Source organism: Falco naumanni, chromosome 1 (genome assembly GCF_017639655.2).
Source record: "Falco naumanni isolate bFalNau1 chromosome 1, bFalNau1.pat, whole genome shotgun sequence".
NCBI classification, from domain to species: domain Eukaryota; kingdom Metazoa; phylum Chordata; class Aves; order Falconiformes; family Falconidae; genus Falco; species Falco naumanni.
Genome location: NC_054054.1, coordinates 75,818,249 through 75,832,866, shown reverse-complemented (window position 1 = coordinate 75,832,866; position 14,618 = coordinate 75,818,249). Strand labels below are relative to the sequence as shown.

General features: G+C 43.0%; 1 protein-coding gene across 2 annotated transcripts; it reads left to right on the top strand.

The window, feature by feature from the left end:
- The first annotated feature begins 176 nt into the window (after positions 1–176).
- SARAF (store-operated calcium entry associated regulatory factor) lies at positions 177–8,472 on the top strand. 2 transcript variants are annotated; one of them, XM_040599776.1, is made up of 6 exons: positions 177–325; positions 723–898; positions 2,188–2,581; positions 5,674–5,779; positions 7,560–7,678; positions 8,199–8,472. In XM_040599776.1, exons 1-6 carry the CDS (start codon positions 235–237, stop codon positions 8,222–8,224), a joined length of 912 nt encoding a protein of 303 aa, XP_040455710.1. In that variant the 5' UTR covers positions 177–234; the 3' UTR covers positions 8,225–8,472. The 2 variants fall into 2 exon arrangements, with proteins under 2 accessions (XP_040455710.1, XP_040455701.1); XM_040599767.1 differs by having other exon boundaries at positions 5,671–5,779.
- Positions 8,473–14,618: the final 6,146 nt, after the last annotated feature.

Below are 14,618 nucleotides of genomic sequence, written 5' to 3'. Positions count from 1 at the left end.
CCCCACCAAGCCCCGCTGCCGCGCCGTCACCCAAAGGAAAAGTCCCCTCCCTTCGCCGCGCACCGCTCCCTCGCCCCTATTGGCCCTGGGGGCTACGGGGGCGGGGCTTCGGGGCGGGGCCGCAGTGCGCGTGCTCCCTGTCAGGCCCCGCCTTTTCCGGTAGGCTTATCCAATGAGAGGTGCCGCCCCCGGAGAAGGGGGTTGACTCACCTCCGGGCTGTCAGGGGAGCTGTCATGGTGGCCGTCGGGCGGGCCGGGGTCGCCCCCGGGCTCCTGCTCCTCCTCTGTGCTGCCGCCGGCCCCGCGCGGTGCTGGGACCAGCCGGGTGAGATGTGTGGGGCTGAGCATGTCTCTGCGAGCCCCGCTGCTGTCCCTTCCATGGCGGCAGGGCGGGGGCTTCTCCTCACGGCCTAGCGCTGCGCAGCGCCGCTGGGGTGGCGGCGGCCTGGGGCGGGGGCGTGGCGGGGCCCGGGCAGGAAGGCTTTTTGGCTTGAGCTCCCTTTAAATCGGCCTGTGCCGCAGCAGTTGCCCCGCCGCGCGGTCCCCGGCAGCTGCGCGCTCGGGGGTGGCCCAGCGCCCCCACCGAGGGCAGCGGGGAGCCGCCGCCTTTCCCTCGGCGCGGCGGGCGCTTGCTGGAGCTTCGCCTCACGGCTTTGTGCCGTCAGCCCCTTCCCGAGGGGAGGCCCCGGTGGCTGCGGTGACCTTTGTGCTGCCTATTGCAGGGAGGGTGCTACTGCGGGAGGTGCAGGCGCTCACCCTGCGCCGAGGCCAGCACACCGCGTCCCGGCGGACACCTGCTGTCCCGCAGCTGCAGTGCACGGGAGGGACGGCTGGATGTTCCCGTACCCCTGAGGTTGTCCAGTGTTACAACAAAGGTTGGGATGGCTATGATGTACAGGTAACTGTTTAAAACTTGGTAAATGTTTAATGGCATCCTATTCCCCCAGATTTGGTAACTTTTGAAGGAGGGTGTAGTCGTGGGCTAGCGTACCCGTTCAGTTTGCTTTTTGTTAGAGGACCTTTGACAACTAAAACAACCTAAATACTTCTTGGATTTGGATTTTCCAGAACTGCTGCGGGTATATCCCTGAAGGCCCTAATGTAAAAACACAGCGTAGCAAACCTTCGCTGGCTTTAATTAAAATGTTTCTCAAGTTTATAAAATCAAAGTTTTGTGAACCCCAAAGGGTGCTCTTGCTACTGCTGCATGATTTCCATTTTTTTGTGAACCTCAAAGGGTGCTCTTGCTTTGATATTGCTGCATGGGTTTCCAATTTTTATTAGAGTTGGAAACGCAATAAATATTTGCATCTCTTCAGCCCTACCTTTTAAAAACTAAATTTCAGACATAATTACTTCCTCTTGCATGTTAGTGCGTCAGTACTAGTCAGTAAATAATTATGTGTTTCTGTTTTGATAGCTATTACGTACGTTTATGCCAATAGATTAACCAGGAATCGAGCATAAAGATAATTGTTAAAACTGATACAATATTGTAAAATTACAGTCAATTTTGAATTGGCAGTTGGTACTGCTGTCCTGGACTATTAATGCAGAAACTACTTCCACCCACCCCCATTACGTGTCACTTGCAGTTAGAGGCGATACCTAAGTTCTGTTACTTCAAGGAAATGTGGGACTGAGGAATCCTCATATATTGAACTGTCAAATCGCATTCTGATTGTGAAGTGTTGCATGAGTGACGAATGATGTCTGTCCCAATTTTTCATGATTTCTGTGTGGATGCAAATGGAATCAGGTGTAGTGAATTTCAGGGTTCCATATTACGTTTTTGTAGATGCCGTCTAGTTTATGTGGGACAGGCATTTATTAAGTAACTCTCGCACAGGGTACAGAGGTTTGGGTTTTTTTAAAGTGTTCCTATACCAAAGAAGGGATACTTGAAAAACTTGTTCTGTGAAGAAAAACAAAATCTTCCAGAGTTGTAACTGTTCTGTGTTCTGAAAGATCGGAATTTTTTTTAACTTTAGGATTTGAAAAAACATTCTTATTTAACGTCAGCTTGCTAGTCCTTTTCAAAATAAGAGTGCTCAAAAATTTCTTACCCTGTGGCCTTTTACATAATTTGTTAGTAATTATAGCCTTATTTCAGAGCATATTTGGAAATAAAACAGGTATTTTCATCTCTGGAGCAGGTTTTACTTTGTATTGTGTTTATCTTTTCAGTGGGAGTGCAAAGCAGACTTGGAAAATACCGACCGTTTCGGACAAATGGAAGTGAGCTGTGAAGGTTACGATTATCCAGATGATCCTTACATCTTAAGAGGCTCCTGTAGTTTGCTGTTCAGGCTAGAGCTGACTGAGGAAGGTGAAAGGAAAGTGAAGAACTCTGGAAGCTTTGGCTCTAGCTATTACCAGTCAAGAAAAGAATCTTCCGATTCTGGTGCTGGAGCGATCGTTATAATTGTTCTTCTGGTTCTTGCTTTTGGAGTGTACAAGCTCTTCCTTGGTAACCAGCAGCCTCAAACCCAGAGTTTTGGGGGCAGTGATGGATTCACTAGGCCTTCCTGGCAGAGTCAGCAAACACCTCCTCCTCCTGGTTTTAAGTCCACCTTCACAGGTAGGGTTCTCAGCCATTTAGAATACTCAAAAGAGCAAGCAGTGTTGTACTGTTTTATGTGCAGTAACTGCGGGTGGGATAGACTTAGAACCAATGCATTGGCAGTTGACTCTGCTGCAGTGGCTGCAGCGTTGCATTCTGTTCTTTGTTCAAAAGTGAAAATAAGAACTTGGTTTCCCATAGGCTTTCAGGGCAGGATATGCAACAAGCTGCCCTTTGAGCCTTTGAAAATGCTCAGCAAGTGTTCTTTTCAAACGCTGTGAAACAGGAGGGTAGTGGGAGGGAAGAGTAATTTTCATAAGTAATCTGGAAGAGAGAATAGTCTTGCCCAGGCAGAAACAAACGGGTGCCAAAGAAGCACTTTAAAACTTTGCAGAAGGATCTTTAAGCCATTGGGCTGCTGACTCCTGATTTCATGGCACTCAACTGCATCAACTGCTCTGTGAATGTAGCAGTCCTCCGTTTTAATAGGTGCTTCAGTGTAGTCCCAGTGGCTGGAAGATTTGGTTCCCAGAGCAAATAACAGTGTCTGTGAACTATCATTAGAGGTGCAGCACCTCAGCCTCATGTGATGCCTTTCATCTGAAGTTGGAAATTGTATGAGCAGTGACCGAGCTACTGCTAGGAAAAGATGCATTTTATCTTTTCCCAAAAAACTGATGACTTTTGTCACTTGAAAGTGGTCAGCCTTAGGTGGTCATGGTGTCTAAGGGAAATAAATGTTATCCATCGCATGTCTGACCGACTCATTTAACCCTGCAAACGTGAGATGCTCACAGCACTGGAATGCAAATTACATTCTGACAAGTCACATAATCTCAATCTTTTCCTTTTTGGTTTTTGTTTGTTTGTTTTTGTGGGTTTTTTCATGAGAGAAAGGGGTCTATCAAGTCAAAAAATAGAACAGATAAGGCTTAGTCAAAAGCTTGTATTTTAGTGATGCTTGTTAATGCTTTCTTCCAGGTTTCCTCGAGCCACTTGGCCAACAGAGGGTGCCAGTATAACTCTTTTGGATACCCTTATGCAGGGCATGTGCCCCAGAAACTTTCAGATGTACCTGCAGCAGAAAATTAAAGGGATTCTGCTTCTGTGTTACTAGTGGCTTTGCAAATCGGTTTCGATGTAGTTCCTTCAGACTTCAGACAGTCTGCCTATCCTGCATGTGCATCTGTGACTATGTGTGGGCATGCCACTTGCCACTGGCATTACTGAAACAGTTACTAAGAGCCATGGTCATAAGATAGGTCTTTGTCATACTGGGAGCAAGCAAAACGAATGAAGAGTTACTTTCTCTTTTTCCATCCTGTTCCTTGTCAGTTAACTGCATCACTGCATTTGTCATTGCAAGAGTCTGAAATCTAGCGAGGGTAGGGCCTTGAAAATAAGTTTTCGTGGTAATTACTGAAAATACTTTGCACTTAACGTGCACATTGGGAGCCATATAAGGCTTAAGTTATGACATTTTAAATAATTAATGTCAATGATTTTTCCTTAGATTTCAAAGTAAGGAGGAAAACTCCTTGAATGTGGGGCCAACTTAAAAATATGAAGTGTTATGCTACTTCATGCATTTAGTGTCTGCCTTACATTTAAGCAGATCTCTGAATGTGTACATCTTTGTGTTCGGGAATGTATTTTTAGTCTTTGAAAATCTGCACAGTAATGGAAAGCAATGTTGTTGACTTATTGCTGTTAATATTTTATTTGCTTCATTTTAAAATCCCCTTAACGTGCAGAATGTGTCCTGTGAAACTTGTTTAGCTAGCCTATCTTAATTAAATTCTACTTTTTCTCTGTTAGTGGTTTGACATGTTCCTTAATGTTTACTCTAGATATTTCAGTAAAAAATGACTCAGTTTTCTGAGTCAACATTCAGCCATGGTGCTTTTGAACAAACGAGTTGGTTCATCTCCCTGATTAACATTGTTTTTATAGTAAATTAAGTACTTTTTTTGTTGTTGTTGTTGGTAGTGTTCCAGATCAGCATAGTTTAATGGTTATTGACCCAATAAGCATTCATTTTTCCCCCAATGCATTCAAAATGAAATTCAACATCAAATCGAATGTAGATGTAAACTGATTATTTAAACTGGGGGTGGGGGTGTCTTTTCCGTAACTATAAACAATCCACACCAGTTTGGTGACAAACTAAGTCCTGTAGAACTTTTACATAGCAAATCTTGCCCACTTGTGTAGGTGGGCATATTTCAGAGAGGCCCTGATGTTATTTTCAGTCCTTGCCTTTTACACTTCCACACGTGTTAAATCTGTGGTTGAGCTTATTCTTGCACCCATGTTTTTCTCTAGACCAGCAAATGATTCTACTTCGGGTTTGCATTTTCTCTTTTTATTTTTAAATGGAAGGCATTTGGTTCTGAGTCAGAACCTCATGTTATGCAGGTCACAGGTAAAAAAATGTGTCTCTCCTCCCCCCCCCACAACCCACTTGATATGCTTGCAGTTTCAGCAAGGTATTTGTCAAGCTTGGTGACTCACGCATAATAAAAACTTTGCAATGTGATTGCAGTTAGCATATCTTTTGATAACAGATACCAGACTAGGATTACCAGAAATGAAACAATACGAAGTAGTTTAGCCTTTAGGCTGAGCCACTGTTACTCAAAATGTGCAGCTGTTCTGAGTGAGATTAGAAGCTCTGTGTTTTTAGTGGTTATTTCACTGTTTGGCCTTATGTATTTGATTTCTGTTCCTGTGTCTGCTTCTGGCTTGCTATGTGACCTTGAGCAGATTATTCTTTCTCCATTTCCTTTTCTATTTTTAATCTAATTTGTCTGTTTGTAAATCTGCAGGCAGGAATTCTTTGCCATGTTTTGCAAACATCAGGGCTGTGAGATTGAATGGAAGCTAATTTTAATGTAAAACTCTTTACATTTGTGTTCATTTATGTTTTTTCCTGCTTTCTGAACTGTGAGGCCTTTCAAGTTAAACTTGATCAAGGATCTACTGAAATCAGGTGGAGTTTATTGTTTAATTTTCCATTATCTTTAACAGGGGAGAGTCTTGTTGCAAGAGCTAGCCTGAGGATTAGGTGGCACTAACAGATGTTTCCCATTTTTGTTTTGTTTAAGAAGACAACAGCTTTGGGACTCATTCATCTCCTGGAACCAATTCAGGACCAGGATTTTGGACTGGGTTAGGAGCGGGAGGCTTGCTAGGCTACTTGGCTGGCAGTCACAGGTAAAATATGCATGCTCTCAGACTCCAAGTGTTTAAGCTTTCAGGGGGTATGTCATATATGCTCTGTTTACATTGTTTCTGAGCTTTCAGGCCTGTATTGTTCAAGCTGTAAAATCCTACCTCTAGAACAATAGAGGAGCAGTCTATAGCTCCACCAGCAGAGCCATTTTAAACATGTTTCTGGGGGACTAAAATTGGGAGGACGGAGGTTCTTTATTCTGCCTTAGCTAGCTGATTACTCTGACTGGGCATGGCTTGCAAATTTAAGATGATTTTACATTTAAATGTTCCATCTCCAGACTCCACAGATGATAATATTAATAAGCATAAAACTGTCTGCAGATAGGTCTCCTGTATCAGTGTCATCTCTCCTAAAGTCAGTCTGGATGGCAGCTGCTCTTCTGTGATACCTAGCGTGGTCAGATTAAACTGCCTTTAATCTAATCTCCTGAAGGCCCATGTGTTTGAAATACAGGAGGTGTGGTCTTCCAAAGGACTTGCAGGTCATACATAAGTTGCATTTTTGGAAAAACGTAACAGAAACAGCATTCAAAAGCATTTTCAGTGCTGGAGTAAACATCTGTTCATCATATTTGCTAAACACTTTTAAAATGCGTCAGGTTTAGATAAACAGTTTAAAGGGAGCAATTGCTGCCATTTCAGCCTTTGCTAAAGAAAATACATGGCTCCTGCAGGGAATCTTTAGAGCCCAGGCAGTTTCCTTTAGTGATCAAATAACTGCATGTGTATCAAGTCTAATCCTGGAGGAATTCAGTAATGTAAGAGATTAAATATAATAACAGAAGTTATTATACATAAGGGTTTTTTATATTGAAAGTTTGGGAGTAAGATCATGTAGACAGGAGTGTGTTAAATCATCTTCCTCCATTGTAAAGTGGGGGGGTTTGGTAATGACAGAAGCCTTATCAGGGTTGCCTGTTTGTTGAGGAAGTAAAAACTTGGAAGATAAGATAATTTAGATCTAAAGTGTCTAATGTGCAGTCTTGATCTCAGAGTCAAGTAAAATGAAACTGGGACCGTGATGCTATCGACAGTGGAAATTAACTACAAAATTACTTTGAATAGAGCTTTAGATGTCATATCTTGGATTCAGTTACCTTTAAGGGCTTTTCCAACCAAAAGGATATTATGATCTTGTTTTATTACATTAATCCCACTGCAAATTCTTAAAAGGTATAATGTGTTCAAGGTTTTATTGACTATTTCTTAAGTCTCAAAAACATGACCCTTGTGTTTAAGCATTATATTTATGTGTTATCTACATGCAGGTTGGTTCCTTGATTTACACACACACCCCATTTCAGTAGCCACCTCTTATGGTACAAGATTAGAGGCCTAACTGAATATGCAAGTCCAAGTACATGAACAAGCTTCCTAACTTGGGCATCTCTTCCTTTAAAACAGTCTTTGGCCCACTATTTTTTATTTTTTTTTTTTAATTTTTAGTTGTTTGAAATGATGTACCTGAAAATGCTGGTGTCAGAAAGTGTGAGAGAGTTCTTCATAAATTTAAACAGCAGGAAATTCCATATCTATAGAAGCAAGTAATGTAGATCAGCGAGTCAAACACTGATATATAACCCTAGATATCCTTGCTCTCAACATGTTAATTACATTAAATAAGGAGGTTTCCAGCTTTGAAACAACTGTCTGCTTACAGTTTTCCCTCAGAGATGCAGTCCGCTTGTTTGGAATGGTAACTTCTTAATTTTTCATAAGGTCACTACCAAAGTCTTCCTTCTACTCCGTCTCTCACCAGAGCACAGCCACGTTCCCCATACTGCAGTATGTGGACAGATCCCGCAGCGGCACCTCCAATGAATGGGCAGTCAAGCAATTCCACACAAGGCAGCAGTTCGGGAACAAGAACCGCTTCTGGTAAGGCGAAATACCTTTTAATCTCCTGAAGCTTGAGAGGCTTTGATCTATCAAAATTAAACCTCAGATGTTAGCTGAGGTTTAGCAAACATTCTTTGTTTTATTTTACCAGTCGGTATAGGTGGGCATATAACAATGTCCCTTATTTCCATTTCCTGTGGAAGTAGGGCAGCACTGTGGGATGTGAAGCTCCCCAGGCCTACAGTGAGCATGGTACCACCGTTACTGGGTTTGTCTTCATCTGTAAGGTGCATTAGTTTAAAGCTTTCCCCTTTGGTGTGCACTATACATGCCCTTCTCTAGCAAACATTAAAAAAACTGATTTCTTTGTAGAAAGCAGGTTGTCTAATCTGCAAGAACAGAGTATTTCAGGCCAGTCAGACCACAGCTGTTTGCTGTTCTACTTTATGTAAATATGTTTAATTCATCTTGCTTGCCTCCTTTAGCCTTTTTAGAACTAGAGAGCTCAGTGGAAAGATTATGGTGGAGCTGACAGTGTTTTTGTTTGTTTTCTTTGCAGGCTTTGGGGGCACAAAACGAAGATGAAATTCTTGATGTTACAGGATCTGAGTGATTGAACTAACTCTTCCTGTGTACTAGTACTTTTTTTTTATTAGTAGTAGGCTTCAGAATGGATATGAGGTATGAAGGACTAGGCAAAGGATTCCTCTCTTTCCCTGTGGAAACGTGGACCTTCACTCTTGTTTAGAGTATCACAGGTGCTGGAACATCCACTGTTTCAAACCAGCAGCTTCTCATAAGACACAAAATAAACTCATCCAGGTTAAGAATGATGTTACAGTGCCTATATATCTGTCTATGCTTGAGGAATTACAGCAATGATAGCCTTACCAGATTTTCAAAGCAAGTGGCTTACTTGTGTTTGGGGCTTAACTTTGTTGAATTTGGAATTTCTCAGTGTTCTTCTTTTTCCTTGGTGGTCCAGCATCTGAAAGGCCTAGTGTGTAATCCACCTGATACCTAAGGGGTGCTGGTTTTTTGAAGCTACTTCTGTTTGTCTTCATAAAATTCATGTGAACATTACTGTAAGTGCAGTCAGCTACGAAGATGAGCATTGGCATTTTTCATTAGTGGAAAAAAGCAAAACTATAGATATACAGAGACTAACATTAACATAATGCTTGTATCTGTGCTATATGACAGATATAAAATTGGAGCCAAAATTCGCAGATTTGAGGACACTCCCATGTTTTAGGGTTTATTCAAGTGGCTGTGCAAACCTGGGGAATTCTGTGTATAAATTGGAGGGGGGGAGGGAGGGGAGCCTGAAACGAGTTGAGATGGTCCTTGTCTGATTTGGACAATTTTTCTGGAAGGTGGGTCACTTAAATTCAGGTGGCTACAGACGCTTTGCCCCTATTGAGGCTCTGGACTTTCCTTTTTACAGTGGCTGTCAGCAATGCTGTGACAACTTACGTGAACAATCTGTCCTGCTAAATGATCTGTCCAGGACACAGTAATCCAAAGACGCTCCTTGCTAAAGGGAAGGGAGCAGTCTTAATCCAAAGCTGATAGTATCTCTAGAGCATGGCAGGCCCTGAGACTAAGCAAAGAGAGGAAATTGAATGTCTAATGAGATGTAAACTCCCTCAAATGTGGTTTTTAAAAACGAAGTGCTGTCAAAGAGCAGGAAGCAGAGAGGGTTTGATGTTTTGGGGCTCTGAGAAGCATCATATAGTTCTGGCATGATTGACTGTGCCCTGGGAGAGGCATTTCTGCAAAAAACCAAGAGAAACTACTCAGGACTGGGGTCGGGGGAAGGACTGAAAACTGGGCTGCTTGATCACCAGGTCTTCTCCAGAGGCCATCCTAATACAGCTTAGAAGCGTGTGTGTGCACAGCTTTTCTGTGCCAGTAGCAGTCTGAGAAACACAACTTTCATTCTTGTGAAAATACTGTCTTGCAGTTGATGTAAACTATTACAGCAAAAGCAAAGCACTGTTTTGCTGCTACAGGCTGCACCTCCACAAGGAGATTTAGCAGGGATGGTTAGTCTGAGGTGGTGACTTCAGTGTTACTCATCAAACAGCAGCTATGTCCATTCATGAGTACAGAAATAATTGGCTCAAATGATAATGCTTGAGTTCAATGTGTGGTTTAAGCAACAACCACAAAAAATACACAGAAATCTTTAAGGAGTCAACGGAAGCTATAAAAAAGTGTAGAGCTTGCACTGAAAACATGAGCATTGTGATAAAATTGATAAATTGAGGATAAAATACTGGTTGAGGACTGGGGGGGAAATTTCTTCATTAATAGCCTGTTCTGTCAACCTAGAAAGGAAATAGGCCAACAGCAAGGTCTTTGCTATTAGAAAGTTTTACTGTTTGTTAGGGACAGAATATGATAAATCTTTATCTTTGTGACCAAATATAGCAAAATAATTTACTTTAAATTCAGAGTTTTTACTTATTTCTAAGTGTATTCAGGTTGCAACTTGTACAGTCAATACTCTCTGCCAACTAATTACGCAACAATGAAACTGGATTTTTGCTAACTGGGTAGTTTGAAGTGAGGTTTGCTCTCAAATTATGATGTGTTGTGAAATGTTTTGGACAATGTTTTTACTTGTATTTATAGTTTCTGTATGAAATGTGATCTGATGCATAAACCTGATGAATTACCATAGTTCGTGAATCTGTTTATAGCACGTTTTTACCCTTCCCTTTAATAAAGTAATGAAATAAGTAAATAAGGAGTGTTTTTGTCTTTAAAGCACTATTCTAAGACCTGCAGGGATGGCACTGTCTGCTTTTCAGGGTCAGCTCTGTCTCATTGTCCACTTCTCAGGTGGTATAATAACATCATTTACCCCCAGTTGCAGAGCTGCTAAGCTGCATATTGTTTTACTAGAACAAAGCCAGACTGAGTTATTTTACTGGTTGGATTTTCAATAGCAAAATAATGCGCCACATAAGGAAATGAAAGATTTCTTATAAATCAAAGTTTCACATATGTCTGCAGAAAAGCTCCGTTATGTCAGGGAGTTCCTGGTTTTACAAGGTAATTAGCTGAAGCTTTCAGAAGCAGTTACGATCGCTGCTGCTGTTCCCAGTTGTGGATGTAGCAGAGCTTTACTCTGGGGACAGCAGCTGATGGATCTGCTTCTTATACTGAGAATGCACCCCTGCTGAAGAGGGACATGGCCTGCTCATAGAGGCAGTTCAGCTTCTTGGCAGCGGTAAAGCAGGGTTAAATGGAGGCTTGCAAATTCTGATATAAAAGTTTCCTTGATCAGTGATAAGGATGTTGGTGAGGCTCCTGAATGAAAAGGACTTGTGGAAGAACGGATGCTTGTGAGAAATCTTAAGCTTCCTTCCTAAACACCTGATCTGGAAGGTCCTAGTCTTCCTCCTCCTCCCGGACAGAGTTTTTGGCAGTATCTTCACAGCAGCTTCATAGTTGCAAGGCATATGTAAATGCCTAAACTGTTAAATGCTGTTGTAGGATAATTGCAGTTCTGTTTGGCACCTTGGACTAGTTCTGCTCACACGCTGACATGGCTTACATCCTCACACAAAGCTAAAGCTCATTACAGGAACGAAACTCCTGGTTTTACAGCTGACTTCCCCTGAAGCATGTGATGAAAAGAAAAAAAAAGATGCACAGAGATAAGCTTTCTCTGTGCCGCTCTGTCTTGTGACTCGGCTCCCAGGTCAGATCTTCGCTAGTTCTGCAGACTGGCATGCTATGCAACTTGCTTTTTTCTCTGGGTACAAGGTGTGTGTTAGATTTACCAGCAAGGTGAGATGGTTGGTTGGTTTTCTTAATAAAAAATAATAATCTTCTGTGATCATCACTTTACATCATTAAGTTCCAAAAAGGAAATTAAGTCAGGTGGCATGATTTCCAGCACTAGAAGTTGTTGCCCAGAGAAATTGCTGGAATAAAGTAGCATGCAATGGCTGCCTGCACAGCTATGTAAAAGCTGAAAGCGCAGTATTTGTACACAGGCTGTTGTCCACATAGCACCAATTACAAACGTTGTATTTTCCCCTCTGTAGTAAATTAGTATCAGTTCTTGGTATTTTCAGAGTATGTATCAACCAGTGATTCTGGCACAGAAATAGCCCAGCTCCTTCCAAACTGAAGTATATGAGCAAAACCACAACAGTTTAAAAAAAAAAAAAAGTCTCACAGAGGTGCAATCTGTTCCAAGAGACAGTGCTGCTGTTTAGTGTTGTGTGTAATAAAACATGCTGCTGGGTCCTTTGTTCTCCTTTCATACCTATTGGGGCAGTTCAGGGCTAAGTGTTGTGCAGGAGAGGCTCTATAACCCTCAGCATTTTGCCGAAACCTTCCTTTGCAGCCAATTGTCTTGTTTTCGCAAATTTGTGTCTGACACAGGTAAACTTCTCTTTCTGACATCTCTGTTTCTATTGCAGCTGTGTTTTGCTGGTGCTGATGAAAATAATCAGCAGACTGTTTATGTGGCCTGTATTTCTTCTCTCCCACAGTCTTCCACCTCTTACAGTTCCCCCTGTTCCTGCTGAGTATCAATGTTTCTTCAGTAGGGAAGCGACAAGCACTTGCAAAAAGTACATTGAGCTGGGAAGGACTGGAAGAGGTTGAGGTGAAGTCAAGGGAGCAAAATGTCAGGCTGCAAATTTACCTTCGTGGGCAGTATGTCTGTGAAAAACTTTTTCAGCGGTCTGTCAGAGAGACATTTTTGTCAAGGGTACAGTATTGGCAGCTGGTGGCTGGAGCAGGTCAAGGACTGGTGAACCGGCAGCATGGAGAAAACCTGAAAACATCCTCTCCATCCTACCTTAGGAATGACTAAGACTTGTACAACCAGGAAGCTGGCCTAGGATGTGCTATCTCAGCCATTCCACAGGCATGCCATTGCAAATCCTGCAGGTAGATGTGCGTTTAAAGATACCAGATGCTTCTGAAAATGCCACAATGCTATCGCCAAGCACAGGAAAGGGGACTTGGCCCTGCATCTGTGTGTTTTCCCCGCTGCAGTGTGTCTTGGAATGAACCAAGAAGGCCAGAAATGGGAAGAGCAGCGAGCAAGCATGGTGAAGGGTAGCAAGTTTACACCTGCGCTAGCCAAAGTCAGGCTTGCAGGTGGAGTCTTTGCCCCCAGTATGTCCTGCTGGATTGCTCTTCTTCCACAACAGCAGGAAATATTAGGCAGCTCTGACAGCAGTTGTGTCGGGATTGTTTTACTGGGGCTGAAAGTTTCATCCTGTATCTCTAAAGAAGTCCTAAGGGCGATTATCAGAGCTATGTGCTGACACCTTGTGCTCCGAGGGCCACCTGAGCCATAGCCCAGTTCAGTCTTCACCCACTGTGAAGTTTGGTGGATGCAAATCACTGTCTGCTTGAACAGCAGTTCCTGCACAGGGAGTTGGTGCTTGTTCACTGGATTTGCTGTGACTTCCCGGGCACAGAGACTCTTGTGCAGTCTTTGCTCTCCAGCTGCATTTGGATGTCGTACAGGATCCTCTGAGATTTGGCCTTGAGATCATGGCCCCTGCTAGCCATCTTTTGTATGTCTCCTGTACCCTTGTAATCAGCATGTGGACTTACTTATTGAGGCAGCACCGAAATTATCAGCAATCCAAAATACCTCTTGCTGCTGTAATGGGAGTTATTCATCTCCCAGTCAACTCCTGTAGTCATTTTTGTGTCATTTAGCAGCTGTAAACGCATCACATCTGCTTTAATGGACAGAAAACAATTATGGTTGAGGGGAAAATAAAAAAAAAAAATTAACAGATAAAATGTTGAGGTGGGACAGCTTTGCAGAGCTGACCTTCATGCTGGGAATACTTTATCAACATTCTTTTTCCAGGAGGAGGAGGATTACTTTATTGCTGTGGATTTATATAATACCACCAGTGCTTTCTGCACCACTCCAGCAAGAGTAGGAGACTTGGAACGGTAACAGGTTTGGTGTTCAATAAGGTCAGACCTGTTTGGGGGCTCTTTGTAGCTTGCAAGGAACTGGTAGCACTAACAAGTGGAGTTAGATCAGTGCAGAAATTCACGTGGTTGCAGCACAGAGAAAACAAACTGCTCTGTGCTGTTCCTGAAATTGAGGTAAAAATCAAGCTCAAAGCAGGCTGAAACAGCTCAGAAAGTTGTTCCTGTCTTTGCTTTGGAGTCAAGGAGATCCTGTTCAGCATAAATTGTCATCTGCTGCTGACACCTACTGTCAGCAGTGAAGGGCTCTTTTCCTTATGTAGGTAAATCCTGCATCCTCATCCTGACTACTGGAAAAGCAGCCAGCCCGCCTGGGTCACAGTGCAGTGTGATTCTCTCCTGGCAAGCTTGGGTGGTTAATTCTACTTGCTCTCCTTCATAACAGGTGGAAGGATTTATTTCCTTTTTAGCAAGGAGTGGAGGATTAGGCTGTAACTTAAGCGAATGTGTATAGAGCTGAAACAGCGCGAACGTAAGTGATGAGAGGAAGACCACACTTGAATGAAGTAATCCAGTTTTACCCAAGGTACTAATACATTTCTTTTAGTTCAACTCATGCAGCTGCTAAAGAGAAATTAGGTTTTGGACAGATACTGACTTTTACATTGCAAAGCTGCTTTGGGCATAACTGAGAAACAGAACTTTCTGCAGCAGCTGAGAGAGAAACACAAGAGAAACGTGAGCTGCTCCGACAGCGTTCAGCCTGAGAAGAGCAGGGAGAGCAAGGAGTCCCAGGCTGGAACCAGGGAGTGTTTCTAGCCTGAACGTGCTGCAGAGGCATCTGTTCCTCTCCAGTCTCTGTTTGCTCAAGCACCTGAGAGGCCTCATGAAGCAACGAGTGCTACCACTTCACCTCAGCTTGGCAGACCTCCAAGCCGAGAGGCTGTGGGTGAGGGAAGGTTGTGTTTGATGACCTTTGGACAGCACGTCAGGAGAGGCCCAGGAAGACAGCTGAGCTATGGGAATGTTTTATGCCCTGGAATGA